The following is a 15,883-nucleotide window of genomic DNA, read 5'->3' on the forward strand; positions in this document are numbered from 1 at the left end:
TCCCAGAGACATCATCTGCTGCATATCCTGGTGCTCCCTTCTGTCCTCCACCATCTCCTCCCTGGAGAGAGCCACAGCTCTGAGCCAAGCCGCCTCATAATACAACGCAACCACCACAGCCTTGCCCGGCCCGGATGGCGGGCCTGGGGGAAATAGGCACGGCTCCGAGAATCTGGGACTGCTGTGCTCTGTTCAGGGGTTTGGCAGGAGGGGGCGTGCGGTGAGGAGGTGAGGGGGGTGAATCCTCAGCCTGGAATGAATTCACGGCTCTCCAATCCCCTGAGCTAAAACACAACCAGAGAGAGGAGGCTGTATTCCCTGAGCCAATCATAACACAGCAAACAATGGGGAGGACAGGGAGGGAGAAGAAGGAGATTAAATAACTTCATGCGAGTTGCCTTTTGAAAAGTGGACTCTCTCGCTCTCTCTCTCTCAGCACTAAGACGGAATGTCAGCCTGCCACTAACCTCCCTGGCTATCCATTTGACTGACAGGCAGATTTCCACAGAGACCCATCATTTTCTCAGAGCATTGTGGGAAGGGAGCTCTATGATGTTGACTGTAAATGCCAGCTAAAAATAATACATCTACGAATCGAATGCATGAAAAGGGGACAATTTGTCACTGTTTCAGCGACTGTGTCATTGTTTATCTTTTCTCTACCCAGACTAGCCAGCCAAGAGGAAACCTGTTGAACGTTAACACTGCTTAATGCATATACATCCTTAGAGGAAAGGACCAATTTAACAACAAAACATGGAAATTAGTGGTGAGGGAGGGAGGAGTTCACCAACACTGTGTGTGAAGCCATGAAGAATAATTATAAATAAAAGTGCAATCAGTTGTGATGATGGTCCTCTGATGGAACAACCACCTTCATCACCGAGCTGTTAGTAACAATCAATCTTGGCAGGAACTAATAATCAAAGCCAGTGATTGACCACAACCAGAGGACCACAATCAGGAAGTATCGACCAATCATGTTATCGTGCATCCCTGACGGAACTAAGTGTTTCATGACCAATTTCTGTGTTGTGTTAGGCATCAATCCTAAAGGTCTCACATGATTACCAAAGAAGGGCCTGTGATGTGTGATCAAATTGCCCTCTAGTGGCCTCATGGATGGAATTATTTAATAATTTAATAATTGATAAACAGGAATAAAAAAATTAAAAATTAAAACGAAAATCCGGTGTTTCTATGTCAAACGGTTTTGTTATAATTCAGTCTTCTGTGACGTAAACTCAGCAAAAAAACAAAAGTCCCTTTTTCATCCCCAAACTTCACAGATCTTCATTGTAAAGGGTTTAGACACTGTTTCCCATGCTTGGTCAATGAACCATAAACAATTCATGGACATGCACCGGTGGAACAGTCGTTAAGACAGTTATGAAAACTTAGGACACTAAAGAGGACTTTCTACTGACTCTGACAAACACCAAATAAAGATGCCCATGGTCCCTGCTCATCTGCGTGAACGTGCCTTAGGCATGCTGCAAGGAGGCATGAGGACTGCAGATGTGTCCAGGGTAATAAATTGCAATGTCCGTACTGTAAGACGCCTAAAACAGTGCTACAGGGAGACAGGACGGACAGCTGGTCGTCCTCGCAGTGGCAAACCACGTGTAACAACACCTGCATAGGATAGGTACTTCCGAACATCACACCTGCGGGACAGGTACAGGATGGCAACAACAACTGCCCGAGTTACACCAGGAATGCATAATCCCTCCATCAGTGCCCAGACTGTCCGCAATAGGCTGAGAGAGGCTAGACTGAGGTCTTGTAGGCCTGTTGTAAGGCAGGTCCTCACCAGACATCAACGGCAACAACGTCACCTACAGTGCCTTGCGAAAGTATTCGGCCCCCTTGAACTTTGCGACCTTTTGCCACATTTCAGGCTTCAAACATAAAGATATAAAACTGTATTTTTTTGTGAAGAATCAACAACAAGTGGGACACAATCATGAAGTGGAATGACATTTATTGGATATTTCAAACTTTTTTAACAAATCAAAGACTGAAAAATTGGGCGTGCAAAATTATTCAGCCCCTTTACTTTCAGTGCAGCAAACTCTCTCCAGAAGTTCAGAGAGGATCTCTGAATGATCCAATGTTGACCTAAATGGCTAATGATGATAAATACAATCCACCTGTGTGTAATCAAGTCTCCGTATAAATGCACCTGCACTGTGATAGTCTCAGAGGTCCGTTAAAAGCGCAGAGAGCATCATGAAGAACAAGGAACACACCAGGCAGGTCCGAGATACTGTTGTGAAGAAGTTTAAAGCCGGATTTGGATACAAAAAGATTTCCCAAGCTTTAAACATCCCAAGGAGCACTGTGCAAGCGATAATATTGAAATGGAAGGAGTATCAGACCACTGCAAATCTACCAAGACCTGGCCGTCCCTCTAAACTTTCAGCTCATACAAGGAGAAGACTGATCAGAGATGCAGCCAAGAGGCCCATGATCACTCTGGATGAACTGCAGAGATCTACAGCTGAGGTGGGAGACTCTGTCCATAGGACAACAATCAGTCGTATATTGCACAAATCTGGCCTTTATGGAAGAGTGGCAAGAAGAAAGCCATTTCTTAAAGATATCCATAAAAAGTGTTGTTTAAAGTTTGCCACAAGCCACCTGGGAGACACACCAAACATGTGGAAGAAGGTGCTCTGGTCAGATGAAACCAAAATTGAACTTTTTGGCAATAATGCAAAACGTTATGTTTGGCGTAAAAGCAACACAGCTCATCACCCTGAACACACCATCCCCACTGTCAAACATGGTGGTGGCAGCATCATGGTTTGGGCCTGCTTTTCTTCAGCAGGGACAGGGGAGATGGTTAAAATTGATGTGAAGATGGATGGAGCCAAATACAGGACCATTCTGGAAGAAAACCTAATGGAGTCTGCAAAAGACCTGAGACTGGGACAGAGATTTGTCTTCCAACAAGACAATGATCCAAAACATAAAGCAAAATCTACAATGGAATGGTTCAAATATAAACATATCCAGGTGTTAGAATGGCCAAGTCAAAGTCCAGACCTGAATCCAATCGAGAATCTGTGGAAAGAACTGAAAACTGCTGTTCACAAATGCTCTCCATCCAACCTCACTGAGCTCGAGCTGTTTTGCAGGGAGGAATGGGAATACATTTCAGTCTCTCGATGTGCAAAACTGATAGAGACATACCCCAAGCGACTTACAGCTGTAATCGCAGCAAAAGGTGGCGCTACAAAGTATTAACTTAAGGGGCTGAATAATTTTGCACGCCCAATTTTTCAGTTTTTGATTTGTTAAAAAAGTTTGAAATATCCAATAAACGTCGTTCCACTTCATGATTGTGTCCCACTTGTTGTTGATTCTTCACAAAAATACAGTTTTATATCTTTATGTTTGAAGCCTGAAATGTGTCAAAAGGTCGCAAAGTTCAAGGGGGCCGAATACTTTCGCAAGGCACTGTATGGGCACAAACCCACCATCGCTGGACCAGACAGGACTGGCAAAAAGTGCTCTTCACTGATGAGTCACGGTTTTGTCTCACCATGGGTGATGGTCGGATTTGCGTTTATCTTCAAAGGAATGAGCGTTACAACGAGGCCTGTACTCTGGAGCGGGATCGATTTGGAGGTGGAGGGTCCGTCACGGTCTGGGGCGTTGTGTCACAGCATCCTTGGACTGAGCTTGTTGTCATTGCAGGCAATTTCAACGCTGTGCATTACAGGGAAGACATCCTCCTCCCTCCTGCAGGCTCATCCTGACATGACCCTCCAGCATGACAATGCCACCAGCCATACTGCTCATTCTGTGTGTGATTTCCTGCAAGACAGGGTTGTCAGTGTTCTGTCATAGCCATGGCCAATTCCATTGAGCACGTCTGGGACATGTTGGATCGGAGGGTGAGGGCTAGGGCCATTCTCCCCCAGAAATGTTCGGGAACTTGCAGGTGCCTTGGTGGAAGAGTGAGGTGACATCTCAGCAAGAAGACAGCAAGAACTGGCAAATCTGGTGCAGTCCATGAGGAGGAGATGCACTGCAGTACTTAATGCAGCTGGTGGCCACACCAGATACTGACTGTAACTTTTGATTTTGACCCCCGTTTGTTCAGGGACACATTATTCAATTTCTGTTTGTCACATGTCTGTGGAACTTGTTCAGTTTATGTGTCAGTTGTTGAATCTTGTTATGTTCATACAAATATTTACACATGTTAAGTTTGCTGAAAATAAATGCAGTTGACAGTGAGAGGACGTTTCTTTTTTTGCTGAGTTTAAATAAAGTGTAATATTGGGATGCAAACTAAAAATGGAATACATTTCAACTCTATATCTGACATGGTACAAGTGTCTTCTTTTTTTTTGTTGCTGCCGATAACCATGTGTGAGAGGTGTATACTTTTGTTTCAAAGTAGATTTGTTTAAGACTTACCAAGAAACACTCTGTGTGTCCCTGATTTATCCCACTGCAGTAAAAGAGGGGACTCTACTTCCTGTATGTGAAGCCCTTGAGGTGTCTCCTTCTCCTCACCTCCTTTTCAACCGTATTGGAGGAGACGATCCAAGGTCCTCATCCTCTGGCCTTCTTCTCCAATGTGTTTTGAGACAGGATTCGAGGAAAGATGTATCGAGAAAGATGTGGTAGCTATAGGCCAAGCATTGGTCCGGCTTTACCAGTCTGAGGTTGATATTGTAAAACTAAAAGAGAATGTGTTCTCAATGACTTACCTTGTTAAATAAAGGTAATAAATGAACAGACTCACCTGCTACCTGGAGCAGTAGGGCTGCACTGCCGTAGTCCTTCACCCTGACGAAGCAGGTGTAGCTAACCTCATCGGCCACCCGGACCCCTCTCAAGAGGAGCGAAGCGTTGCCCGCGCCCAGCTGAGAGGGGTACAGGCTGGTGCGGTTGGCGTAGCGCTCTCCCTGGTCTGCCAGCTGGTCCTGGCTAGCCCAGTAGCTGTGCACACTGCGCTTGGTGTCCGTCAGCTGCCAGAAGACACTGAGGTCAGACAGATTGAAGGGAGAGGCGTGGCTGAAGGAACAGTTGAGGGTGGTGTCCATGCCATACAGCGCCACCACTGGCAGCTCTGGGACATACACTTCCAGGACAGCTAGATAGGAGAGAGAGGAGAGAGAGTGAGTATGTCAACAACAGCAAACATAGACCTGTGTGTTTAGCCATGTAGTGGAGAGAGATGTCTAAATAAGCCTTTAGGGGGATGAATGAACTGCAATAAAGATGTAGCTCCTAAATATCCACTTGGAGACAGTGGTGAGTTAATAATCTAGATAGTGGTCTGTCTGGTGAGAAAGAACAATCTCTCTCCAGAGTGTTGTGTCTCCCTCAACAGAACACGGGGCTAAGTTGCTCAATGTTGAGTGTGATTTGTTTTGTTTTAAAGCGGAAACCCTCCTTAAGGCATCTGATCTCCAGACTGTCTAGACTGGACGCTTCTGTTCTCTCCTCTTCTCTCTTCTTCTGTTCTCTCCTCTTCTCTTCTCTTCTCTCCTCTTCTCTTCTCTCCTCCCATCCCTTCCCCTCCCCTGTCCTCTCTGCAGCCAAGAGCAGGCTCTGCATAATCATTCTGGCTTAGTAGCCATCTCAGACACCACAGAGAGAGGAGGCTACAGCTAAACCATTCTCAATTTATTCCTGTCTCCACTTCTACAGGTCTGATTGTGTGATGAACATCAGGACAGAAAAAGCCATTCCAACCCCTGAAATCCCCCTAAATCTAGTGTGATGCAGCCTGTACTTGACTGCTGCTATTCTTTATGAGAATCGCTTCTGTACGCATGTCTTTCAGATTTAATAACAATCACACACTTTTGCATGAAATAGTTGTGATTGAGGTGTAAAAATTGATTTCCCCATTATCAACAAACAACACTTTCCCCCGAGTGCAATCCGTGGATGAGGATGCTCAGTCAAGGCAAAGATATTTTGGTAGACACCAAACCTCACAGGAGAGAGACCCCACATTCACCAATATCCCCCTGCACATCTATAGGCACACTGCCACCTGCTGGATCCTCGTGTAACTACAGGCCAAAGGAAAACTTGGCAAACCATCCACCACATCCAGAAAACCATGGATACAGAAGAAGAACAATCCCCAGTAACTAACTAATACGAGAATGTCATTCTAGGTGATGCACTACAGTTCCTCCCAACCCCTGTGAAAATCACAAAGCAGCTTTTAATTTACTGACATTGACACAGTGGTGTGATGTTTTTCTATAGCCCCATAATGTGACTACACTTCCTCTGCCGTGCCACAGCACAATCGACAATCCAATCCAGTAATCATTGCATACCATTACAGTAGCAGGGTTTATTGTAGGGCGGTATGGCTGTCTACCAGACTAACGTTCTAGTAGTTTGTGTGTGTGTTTTTGTAGTGCTTTCTGGGTAATGAATAGGCAACAGGCACTTTGGGAGTACTGTAGTGGAAGTGACGGCCCCCACAGAGGCATGCACACAGAGGGAGGAGACACAGCAATTAGATCACTCCCGGAGCAGACCGGAATGACTCACTCCAATGGGTTCACAGAGGAGGAGAGAGAGGTGAGAGGGAGGTAGGGAGAGAGAATTGGAGAGGGGGAGAGAGGGAAGAGAGGTGGGAAATGATGGAAGAGAGGAAGGAGAGTGAGAGGGCAGCTTTGAGCGTGCACTTAAAGATAATATCAGGAAACAAGCCAGGAGGGGAGAGCACTGCAGCCCATCGCTAATCCCCTAACTCAGGACAGGGCCCAAGTCAGGGAAGAGATAGGTACTCATCCCTCTCTCCTTCAATCTCTTTCTCCCTCTAACCAGTGACCCTTTTCGTGGTGCCGGTCTGGTAAGGGTGCAGCAGGACACTGGGGCAGCATGTTAACACACTGACAGACATTCACAGACAGACTGAGAGCAGCAGGAGAGCACAGTGTTTCACACCCACTTCATTGCACCCAGGGGGGAGGGGCTTTTAGCTCTGACGTCATGGAAACTGTGAGTAAGCATCTGATGTCCTATTCCTTCAGAGGTGAAACATGGGTTGGGCAAACTGGTATTGTTTCTGATTTTAACTTCTAGAAATCTCCAACAAACACAAAACAGTTAGCACAAATACTGTAGTATTTGTGATAACTGCTTTGGGGGCGGCAGGCAGCCTAGTGGTTAGAGAGTTAGGTCAGTAACCGAAAGGTAGTTGGATCGAATCCCCGAGCTGACAAGGTAAAGATCTGTCGTTCTGCCCCTGAACAAGGCAGTTAACCCACTGTTCGCCGGTTAGGCCGTCATTGTAAATAAGAATTTGTTCTTAACTTGCCTAGTTAAATAAAACATTTGGTCTAGGAGGTTGTGGTTGAAAAAGTGTATTGTGAGAGGTGGTGTCTCCCTATTTGAGGGAGGAGGGTTAAGGGCTCTCCCCGGCCCCCTGAGAGGTGATAAAGAGATGCTCAGAGCAGAGAGTGGTGGAGGGAGGGGACGGCAGGGCAGATTTACACCCTGCTCTTTGTGTTTATGGGCCCGGCTCTGTTTGAGTGCCTGTGAGAGAGACAGAGCCGTGCACTTTCACAGCCAACATGAAATAAACTCATTAAAGCCCCGTGAGCGCTGGCTGGCACTCTTCGGAGTGCCAGACATACAGACAGGCAGGGAGGAAGGAGGGCAGACATACAGACAGGCAGGGAGGAAGGAGGGCAGACATACAGACAGGCAGGGAGGAAGGAGGGCAGACATACAGACAGGCAGGGAGGAAGGAGGGCAGACATACAGACAGGCAGGGAGGAAGGAGGGCAGACATACAGACAGGCAGGGAGGAAGGAGGGCAGACATACAGGCAGGCAGGGAGGAAGGAGGGCAGACATACAGGCAGGGAGGAAGGAGGGCAGACATACAGGCAGGCAGGGAGGAAGGAGGGCAGACATACAGGCAGGGAGGAAGGAAGGAGGGCAGACATACAGGCAGGGAGGAAGGAGGGCAGACATACAGGCAGGGAGGAAGGAGGGCAGACATAAAGGCAGGGAGGAAGGAGGGCAGACATACAGGCAGGGAGGAAGGAGGGCAGACATACAGGCAGCGAGGAAGGAGGGCAGACATAAAGGCAGGGAGGAAGGAGGGCAGACATATAGGCAGGGAGGAAGAGGCAGGTAGGCAGGCAAGCTACAGTGGGGAGAACAAGTATTTGATACACTGCCGATTTTGCAGGATTTCCTACTTACAAAGCATGTAGAGGTCTGTAATTTTTTTATCATAGGTACACTTCAACTGTGAGAGACGGAATCTAAAACAAAAATCCAGAAAATCACATTGTATGATTTGTAAGTAATTCATTTGCATTTTATTGCATGACATAAGTATTTGATATATCAGAAAAGCAGAACTTAATATTTGGTACAGAAACCTTTGTTTGCAATTACATAAATCATACGTTTCCTGTAGTTCTTGACCAGATTTGCACACACTGCAGCAGGGATTTTGGCCCACTCCTTCATACAGACCTTCTCCAGATCCTTCAGGTTTCGGGGCTGTCGCTGGGCAATACGGTCTTTCAGCTCCCTCCAAAGATTTTCTATTGGGTTCAGGTCTGGAGACTGGCTAGGCCACTCCAGGACCTTGAGATGCTTCTTACGGAGCCACTCCTTAGTTGCCCTTGCTGTGTGTTTCGGGTCGTTGTCATGCTGGAAGACCCAGCCACGACCCATCTTCAATGCTCTGACTGAGTGAAGGAGGTTGTTGGCCAATATCTCATGATACATGGCCCCATCCATCCTCCCCTCAATACGGTGCAGTCGTCCTGTCCCCTTTGCAGAAAAGCATCCCCAAAGAATGATGTTTCCACCTCCATGCTTCACGGTTGGGATGGTGTTCTTGGGGTTGTACTCATCCTTCTTCTTCCTCTAAACACGGCGAGTGGAGTTTAGACCAAAAAGCTCTATTTTTGTCTCATCAGACCACATGACCTTCTCCTATTCCTCCGCTGGGTCATCCAGATGGTCATTGGCAAACTTCAGACGGACCTAGACATGCGCTGGCTTGAGCAGGGGGACCTTGCGTGCGCTGGCTTGAGCAGGGGGACCTTGCGTGCGCTGCAGGATTTTAATCCATGACGGCGTAGTGTGTTAATAATGATTTTCTTTGACACTGTGGTTCCAGCTCTCTTCAGGTCATTGACCAGGTCCTGCCGTGTAGTTCTGGACTGATCCCTCACCTTCTTCATGATCATTGATGCCCCACGAGGTGAGATCTTGCATGGAGCCCCAGACCGAGGGTGATTGACCATCATCTTGAACTTCTTCCATTTTCTAATAATTGCGCCAACAGTTGTTGCCTTCTCACCAAGCTGCATGCCTATTGTCCTGTAGCCCATCCCAGCCTTGTGCAGGTCTACAATTTTATCTCTGATGTCCTTACACAGCTCTCTGGTCTTGGCCATTGTGGAGAGGTTGGAGTCTGTTTGATTGAGTGTGTGGACAGGTGTCTTTTATACAGGTAACGAGTTCAAACAGGTACAGTTAATATAGGTAATGAGTGGAGAACAGGAGGGCTTCTTAAAGAAAAACTAACAGGTCTGTGAGAGTCGGAATTCTTACTGGTTGGTAGGTGATCAAATACTTACAGTATGTCATGCAATAAAATGCAAATGAGTTACTTAAAAATCATACAATGTGATTTTCTGGATTTTTGTTTTAGATTCCGTCTCTCACAGTTGAAGTGTACCTATGATAAAAAATGACAGACCTCTACATGCTTTGTAAGTAGGAAAACCTGCAAAAACGGCAGTGTATCAAATACTTGTTCTCCCCACTGTAGCAATGGCCCTGTTGGATATTTACATCGCTCACTCCTCTCAACCCCTCCGCTCCCCTCATCCCCTCCGCTCCCCTAATCCCTGGGCTGTCTCTTCAACCCCTACCTCAGCTCAACATAACAGTGATGCTGTCACTGGGCCCTGGCTAGCCTAGTGCTAAGCTCACCAGTACAGATGCAGCCTCAATAGTGATGGGGTAAAAATCTACACAGTTCCATATCAGGATAGTAGTGTTTTCAGCACTTTTATTTCAAAACTATTTTTCACATGGCTCTCTCTCATCCCTCTGCAGCAGACATGTGGTGAGCAATATGTTTGGACCAGGGAATCACAAAATCTCAGTATTGAATCGCAAAACATATAGAATCGTGAGAATCGCAATACATATCGTATCGGCACCTAAGTATCGAGATAATATCGTATCGTGAGGTCCTTGGCAATACCCAGACCTACTCGAGAGCCACCCGGAACTTGTGAGCTTAGATGAATGGTTCGCTGCACGGATATCCCTGCTAGTACAGATTAGCCCCGGCTAGTGCTAAACTAAGCTATACAGATGAGTGGAGAAGAGGGGCTGAGGGGCCTGCTGAGTGTGAAGCAGTATGGCAGGCATGGCAGGCAGCAGGTTGACAGGGGCCGGAAGGAGAACCACAGGCTTCATACATAGGCAGCTGACAAGGTGACACAACAAGACTCTTGGTAAACAAATTCCTTAGCCACAGCGGCAGTGACATTTCACCTCCGTCCTCCAGACGCAGGCAGGTGCACACAAACACACACACAGCCAGGCATGCACGCACACACCCACACACACACACACACACACACACACACACACACACACACACACACACACACACACACACACACACACACACACACACACACACACACACACACACACACACACACACACACACACACACACACACACACACACACACACACACACACACACACACATCCACAAGCAGAGGGCATTGTTATTCAGCTCAGTCCTGGCTCCTGACAGCTCCACAGCACTGTGAGAGTCAGTCTTAGACACAGGGCATTCTGACACTACAATATTCACTGTCATAGTACTGCTCCACAACAGACAGGTCCCAATTAGCGTGTTCAGTGACACCCAAATACACACCTATACGCAGGCACACACAAACACATTAACATCTCACTCTGCTTGCGATCACTAAAGTTGAATTCACTCAGTTCAATAGAATGTACCCCCATATCCACATCTAGTAGAATGCAACACATAGCCTACACATTCAGTGTTGATGTTCCATTGCCATTCAGCTGACCCTGGTCAATGGAACACAACCCTGAACAGAAATACCTAAACCTGTAATAACCGGATCCCTTTAATAACCTGGGCTGTTAAACACAAAAGGGCTTCAATAAGACCACAACTTCCATCTCCCTCCAGCTTCTGATGCAATAACCCACACTGTTTAATAACCCTGGTTCATAACTGCTTCTCCAATAAAGGGGCGGCAGGTGGCCTAGTGGTTCGAACATTAGGCCAGAAAGGACGCTGGATCAAATCCCAGAGCTGACAAGGTAAAAATCTGTTGTTCTGCCCCCGAACAAGGCAGTTAACCCACTGTTCCCTAGTAGGCTGTCATTGTAAATAAAAATGTGTTCTTAACTGACTTGCCTAGTTAAATTTTAAAAATAAAAAGACACAGTAGAACTCGGTCAAGTGAACTGTGCTTAATAACATTGAACAGCACACAGGTTATCACCTACTAGGCCAATAGGCACCTTACACAGAGGTTAAATGACCCCTGCTTGATAACAGATGGCAGAGCTGCCAGTACTACTGTTCATTAGAAGATGTGAGGTGCACATGTTCAGAGATATGGTAAAGCCTCTTTGTCGAACACGGCATAAAGGAACAGCCATGATAAGAGTGCACAGACATACATACACTGGAAGGCAAATTGTGGTGGTAATATTGACTTAACTAAGTAAACACACACAGGCAGTGTAGTTAGTGTTCTGTCTGGCTGAGTAGTGAGCTGCTTAAAAAGCTGTGGCAATAATGCCCCCATTGGGTGGTAAACAGTACTGCAGCTACAGACATGTTGGTCTTTACACGAATGGCCCACCTGAATATCTAACGAACAGGAAGTTCACAGATGCTTAGTGCCCTTTCACAACACCTATTCTTTCAGTAAATGTTGTTGTTCAAACATGCCAACTGAAGCCTTTCTTCAAAGCATTTCTAAATCACACTGCCCAAAACCTTTCAAATACGTCCAGGGGAACACAAATAAAAACCAACATCTGGAATACATTGAGAAATGTAGTAGTATTTTAGACATGGTAAGCTTAACACTGCTCGGAATTAGCCCCCACGACACATAGGGAATCTATTCTAAAGCTGAGCCTTTCCTCCCCTTCTGAAAGAGAGACACAAAATGGAGGGGATTATTTAGGTCTCTGAGCCTTGAATAATGGGGTCACTCATGACATTTACCAATTTAACACTGTCTCCCCATATCTGGGCTACAGTCATCATAGTGTGAAAGCCATCTCTGTCTGTGAGAGATATATGAGGTGCAGATAGCTAGTGGAGCAGACAGGAGCTCAGGTTGCTTATTTTCAGCAACGTAATAAATCAAGATGCACCACACTTCCTTTCTCCTGACTCTGTCTGTCTATCTCTCTTTCTCCCTCTCTCTCTTGTCGTTTATGCTCTCTCCATCTTCTTCTCTCCACAGACAGGGCGGGCGGGTGCTTTATCAGGGGTAGCTGGTCTCATATCCCGTCAATAAGCTGTTAATGGGCTCTGACAGGCAGATAATGGGGGGCCAGTTGCAGAGGAGCTGCCTGGGAGATAAGGACAAGCCTAACCTTCCTCCACCACCTGCCTGAGAGAGAAGAGAGAGAACACAACCTGGGATGAGTATGAGGAGTGAGCCATAGGAGCAAATCCATCCCAGCAGGAGAGGGGGTGGGGTGGATTTGAGTTTGTGCAACTTAATCCAAATGACTGGGGTTAAGGTGAGCCTATACGCTATGCATACGAGCCCAGCTAAGTTGATCAGAAAGCAAAACTGTATTATTGTAGGGGTGGCAAAGGTTTGGGTTCTAATCCCTCAGATAGACAAGTGTTTGACACCTACTGGCCCTGGTAATAACCAAAGCCATGTCTGGGAGGGCAGAGTCCTTGCTCAAATCTCGGGCTGCAATTTTGTTCTGCCTTATGAAGGGGTCGGGCAGCAGTGGATGTCTACATTAATGCAGGGGGTTAAGAGGTTAAAGGCTCAGTGGCTGGGGCTGTGTGTCTGGATGTTAACATGAGCCTGTCTCCTCCTGAGACATAGTGACCTCACTCAGGGCCCTGTAACCATGGCAACACCTGACCCCGCCTCTCCTGAGACACAGTGACCTCACTCAGGGCCCTGTAACCATAGAAGCACCCGGTAACTGTGGTAACAACCTGTAGGTAAGTGTCTCCTCTCTCTGTGTGTCAGGCAAGGAAGCTTCTTACTCAGTCCCAGGAAATGATGCTGCTTTCCAGGCACAGATCAAAGCGGTGGTGGTGGGTCATTCATCCTGTTCATCACAGCCCACTAAACACAAAGATATTTGGCTCCAGGCCCCAGCAGCCCCCAGGCCCAGCTCAGCATTCACTACGCAGAACTGCAATCTCCACACGTTACCCGCATCAATGTTTAAGCGATCCCACAAGATAGCTTTTTTAGGACTTGTTCAAATAATCATGAGGTGCTTGATGGGTAATGCACTCTGTTTAAATGGCTAGGCTACAGTGCAGAGTGAGCAGGGAGAGAGAGGGAGGGGCCAGCAGCTCAGTGCAGTAGCCAACCTGTTAGTAGACTGACTGGGCATTATGTATGCATCGCAGCAATCTTTGTCGAGCCTGTCCTCGATTGTTTTTAAAAGGATACTTCACTGGCCACAATCAAATTAGCAAGAACATCCCTGATACGGGGTAATAACCCGAAATTGAATTTCTGCGCGGGCCAAAGAGTCCCCTCTCTACAGAATCAATTGATGTGAAGAGAAAAGGAGGACAGGGAGAGGGCATTCCTAGTTAGCAGACCTCAAAGGGTACACCAGAGATGCGGGCGTGAGCAGGCTATTTACACGCTTCAGTGCCTTGCCATAACGTCTGCCACTCTCTGACTGCCACACTAGATGAGATCTATTCAATTATGCTAATTAGTTAGAATTTCCTCCCAGCTCTCGTCATTAAAACTGAATCCGGGTCAGCTTGCCATTTTAGCATTTGCATGAATACAATTTCCCTTTTAATGTGGAGATGCTAGGAGCGGGCAGGTGGGCGCAAGCAGCAGCAAATGGCAGAGGCCTGGCAGGCTGGTGGCACTGCTGACAGAACAGAGAGCATGACAACAAGCAATTAGCCAGACAGCATCCTGTTAATGCTTCTGCTTTACACTACTGGCTCTACTGCCTCTCAGCTGCTAATGCTGCTTATGGAGTCTGGATGCTAGGCCTACTTACTGTCCTGGTGCTACTGCTGGTGCTTGCCTGTTACCTCAGAACAACCCCACTGAGAGTACTACTACTAGTCTAGTGCAATTCAGGGTTATTAACGGCCTCCAACTCAATCATCAAGTTTGCAGATGACAGTGGTAGGCTTGATAACCAACAATGACGCCCTCGGTGTGTGGTTCAGGAAAAGAACCTCTCACTCAATGTCAGCAAAACAAAAGAGATGATCGTGGACTTCAGGAAACAGCAAAGGGAGCACCCCTCATCCACATCGATGGGACAGCAGTGGAGGTGGAAAGTTTTAAGTTCCTCGGTGTATATATCACCGACAAACGGAAATGGTACATGCACACAGACAGTGTAGTGAAGAAGGCACAACAGCGCCTCTTCAACCTCCTGAGGCTGCAAAAATGTGGCTTGTCCCCAAAAACCCTCACTAAGTTTTACCGGTGCACAATCGAGAGCATCCTGTCGGACTGTTTCACCGCCTGGTACGGCAACTGCACCGCCCACAACCGCAGGGCTCTCCAAAGGGTGGTGCAGTCTGCGCAACGCATCACCGGGGGCAAACTACCTGCCTTCCAGGACACCTACAACACCCGATGTCACAGGAAGGCCCAAGCCACTGCCTGTTCACCCCGCTTCCATCCAGAAGGTGAGGTCAGTACAGGTGCATCAAAGCTGGGACAGAGAGATTGAAAAACAGCTTCTATCTCAAGGCCATCAGATTGGTGAACAGCCACCACTAGCACAGCGAGATGGCTGCCTACCTACAGACTTGATATCATTGGCCACTTTAATAAATGGAACTCTTGTCACTTTAATAATGCCACTTTAAGAATGTTTACATAGCTCGCATTACTGATCTCATATGTCTATACAGTATACTGTATCCTTCACTATCTATTCTATACTATCTTTTGCATCTTAGCAGCTCTGTCACTGTTAGATATTAGGTTTTGTTGTGGAATTGTTAGATATTACCTGTTAGATACTGCGTCACTGTCGGATCTAGAAGCATAAGCATTCAGCTACACTCGCAATAACATCTGCTAACCATTTGTATGTGACCAATAAAAGTTGATTTTATTTGTATTAAAAGTACACTAAGTATAGCAAACATTAGGGACACCTTGTTTCCCAAATCGTCGGGGCATTGACTCTACAAGGTGTCGAAAGTGCTCCACAGGGATACTGGCCCATGTTGACTCCAATGCATCCCACAGTTGTGTCAAATTGGCTGGATGTCCTTTGGGTGGTGGACCATTCTTGATACACACGGGAAACCCAGCAGCATTGCAGTTCTTGACACAAACCGGTGCGCCCGGCACCTACTACCATATCCCGTTCAAAGGCACTTACATTTTATGTCTTGCCCATTCACCCTCTGAATGGCACACATACACAATATATTTCTCAATTGTCTCAAGGCTTAAAAATCCTTCTTTAATCAGTCTCCTCCCATTCATCTACACTGATTGAAGTGGATTTAACAAGTGACATCAATAAGGGATCATAGCTTTCACCTGGTCAGTTTATGTCATGTATACTCAGTGTATATGTATACTGAAACAAAGAAGCCTGTCACCGCCACATAAA

General features: G+C 46.7%; 1 protein-coding gene across 4 annotated transcripts in view; it reads right to left on the minus strand.

The window, feature by feature from the left end:
* Nucleotides 1-15,883, minus strand: part of LOC112235734 (CD276 antigen-like) — a 78,569-nt gene that overhangs the window by 46,939 nt on the left and 15,747 nt on the right. For all 4 annotated transcript variants that reach the window (XM_024404245.1, XM_024404243.2, XM_024404242.2 and 1 more), the window contains exon 3: nt 4,766-5,116. In XM_024404245.1, coding sequence (XP_024260013.1) covers nt 4,766-5,116 — 351 coding nt within the window. The remainder of the gene's footprint in view (nt 1-4,765; nt 5,117-15,883) is intronic.

Source organism: Oncorhynchus tshawytscha, linkage group LG04 (genome assembly GCF_018296145.1).
Source record: "Oncorhynchus tshawytscha isolate Ot180627B linkage group LG04, Otsh_v2.0, whole genome shotgun sequence".
Taxonomy (NCBI): Eukaryota; Metazoa; Chordata; class Actinopteri; order Salmoniformes; family Salmonidae; genus Oncorhynchus; species Oncorhynchus tshawytscha.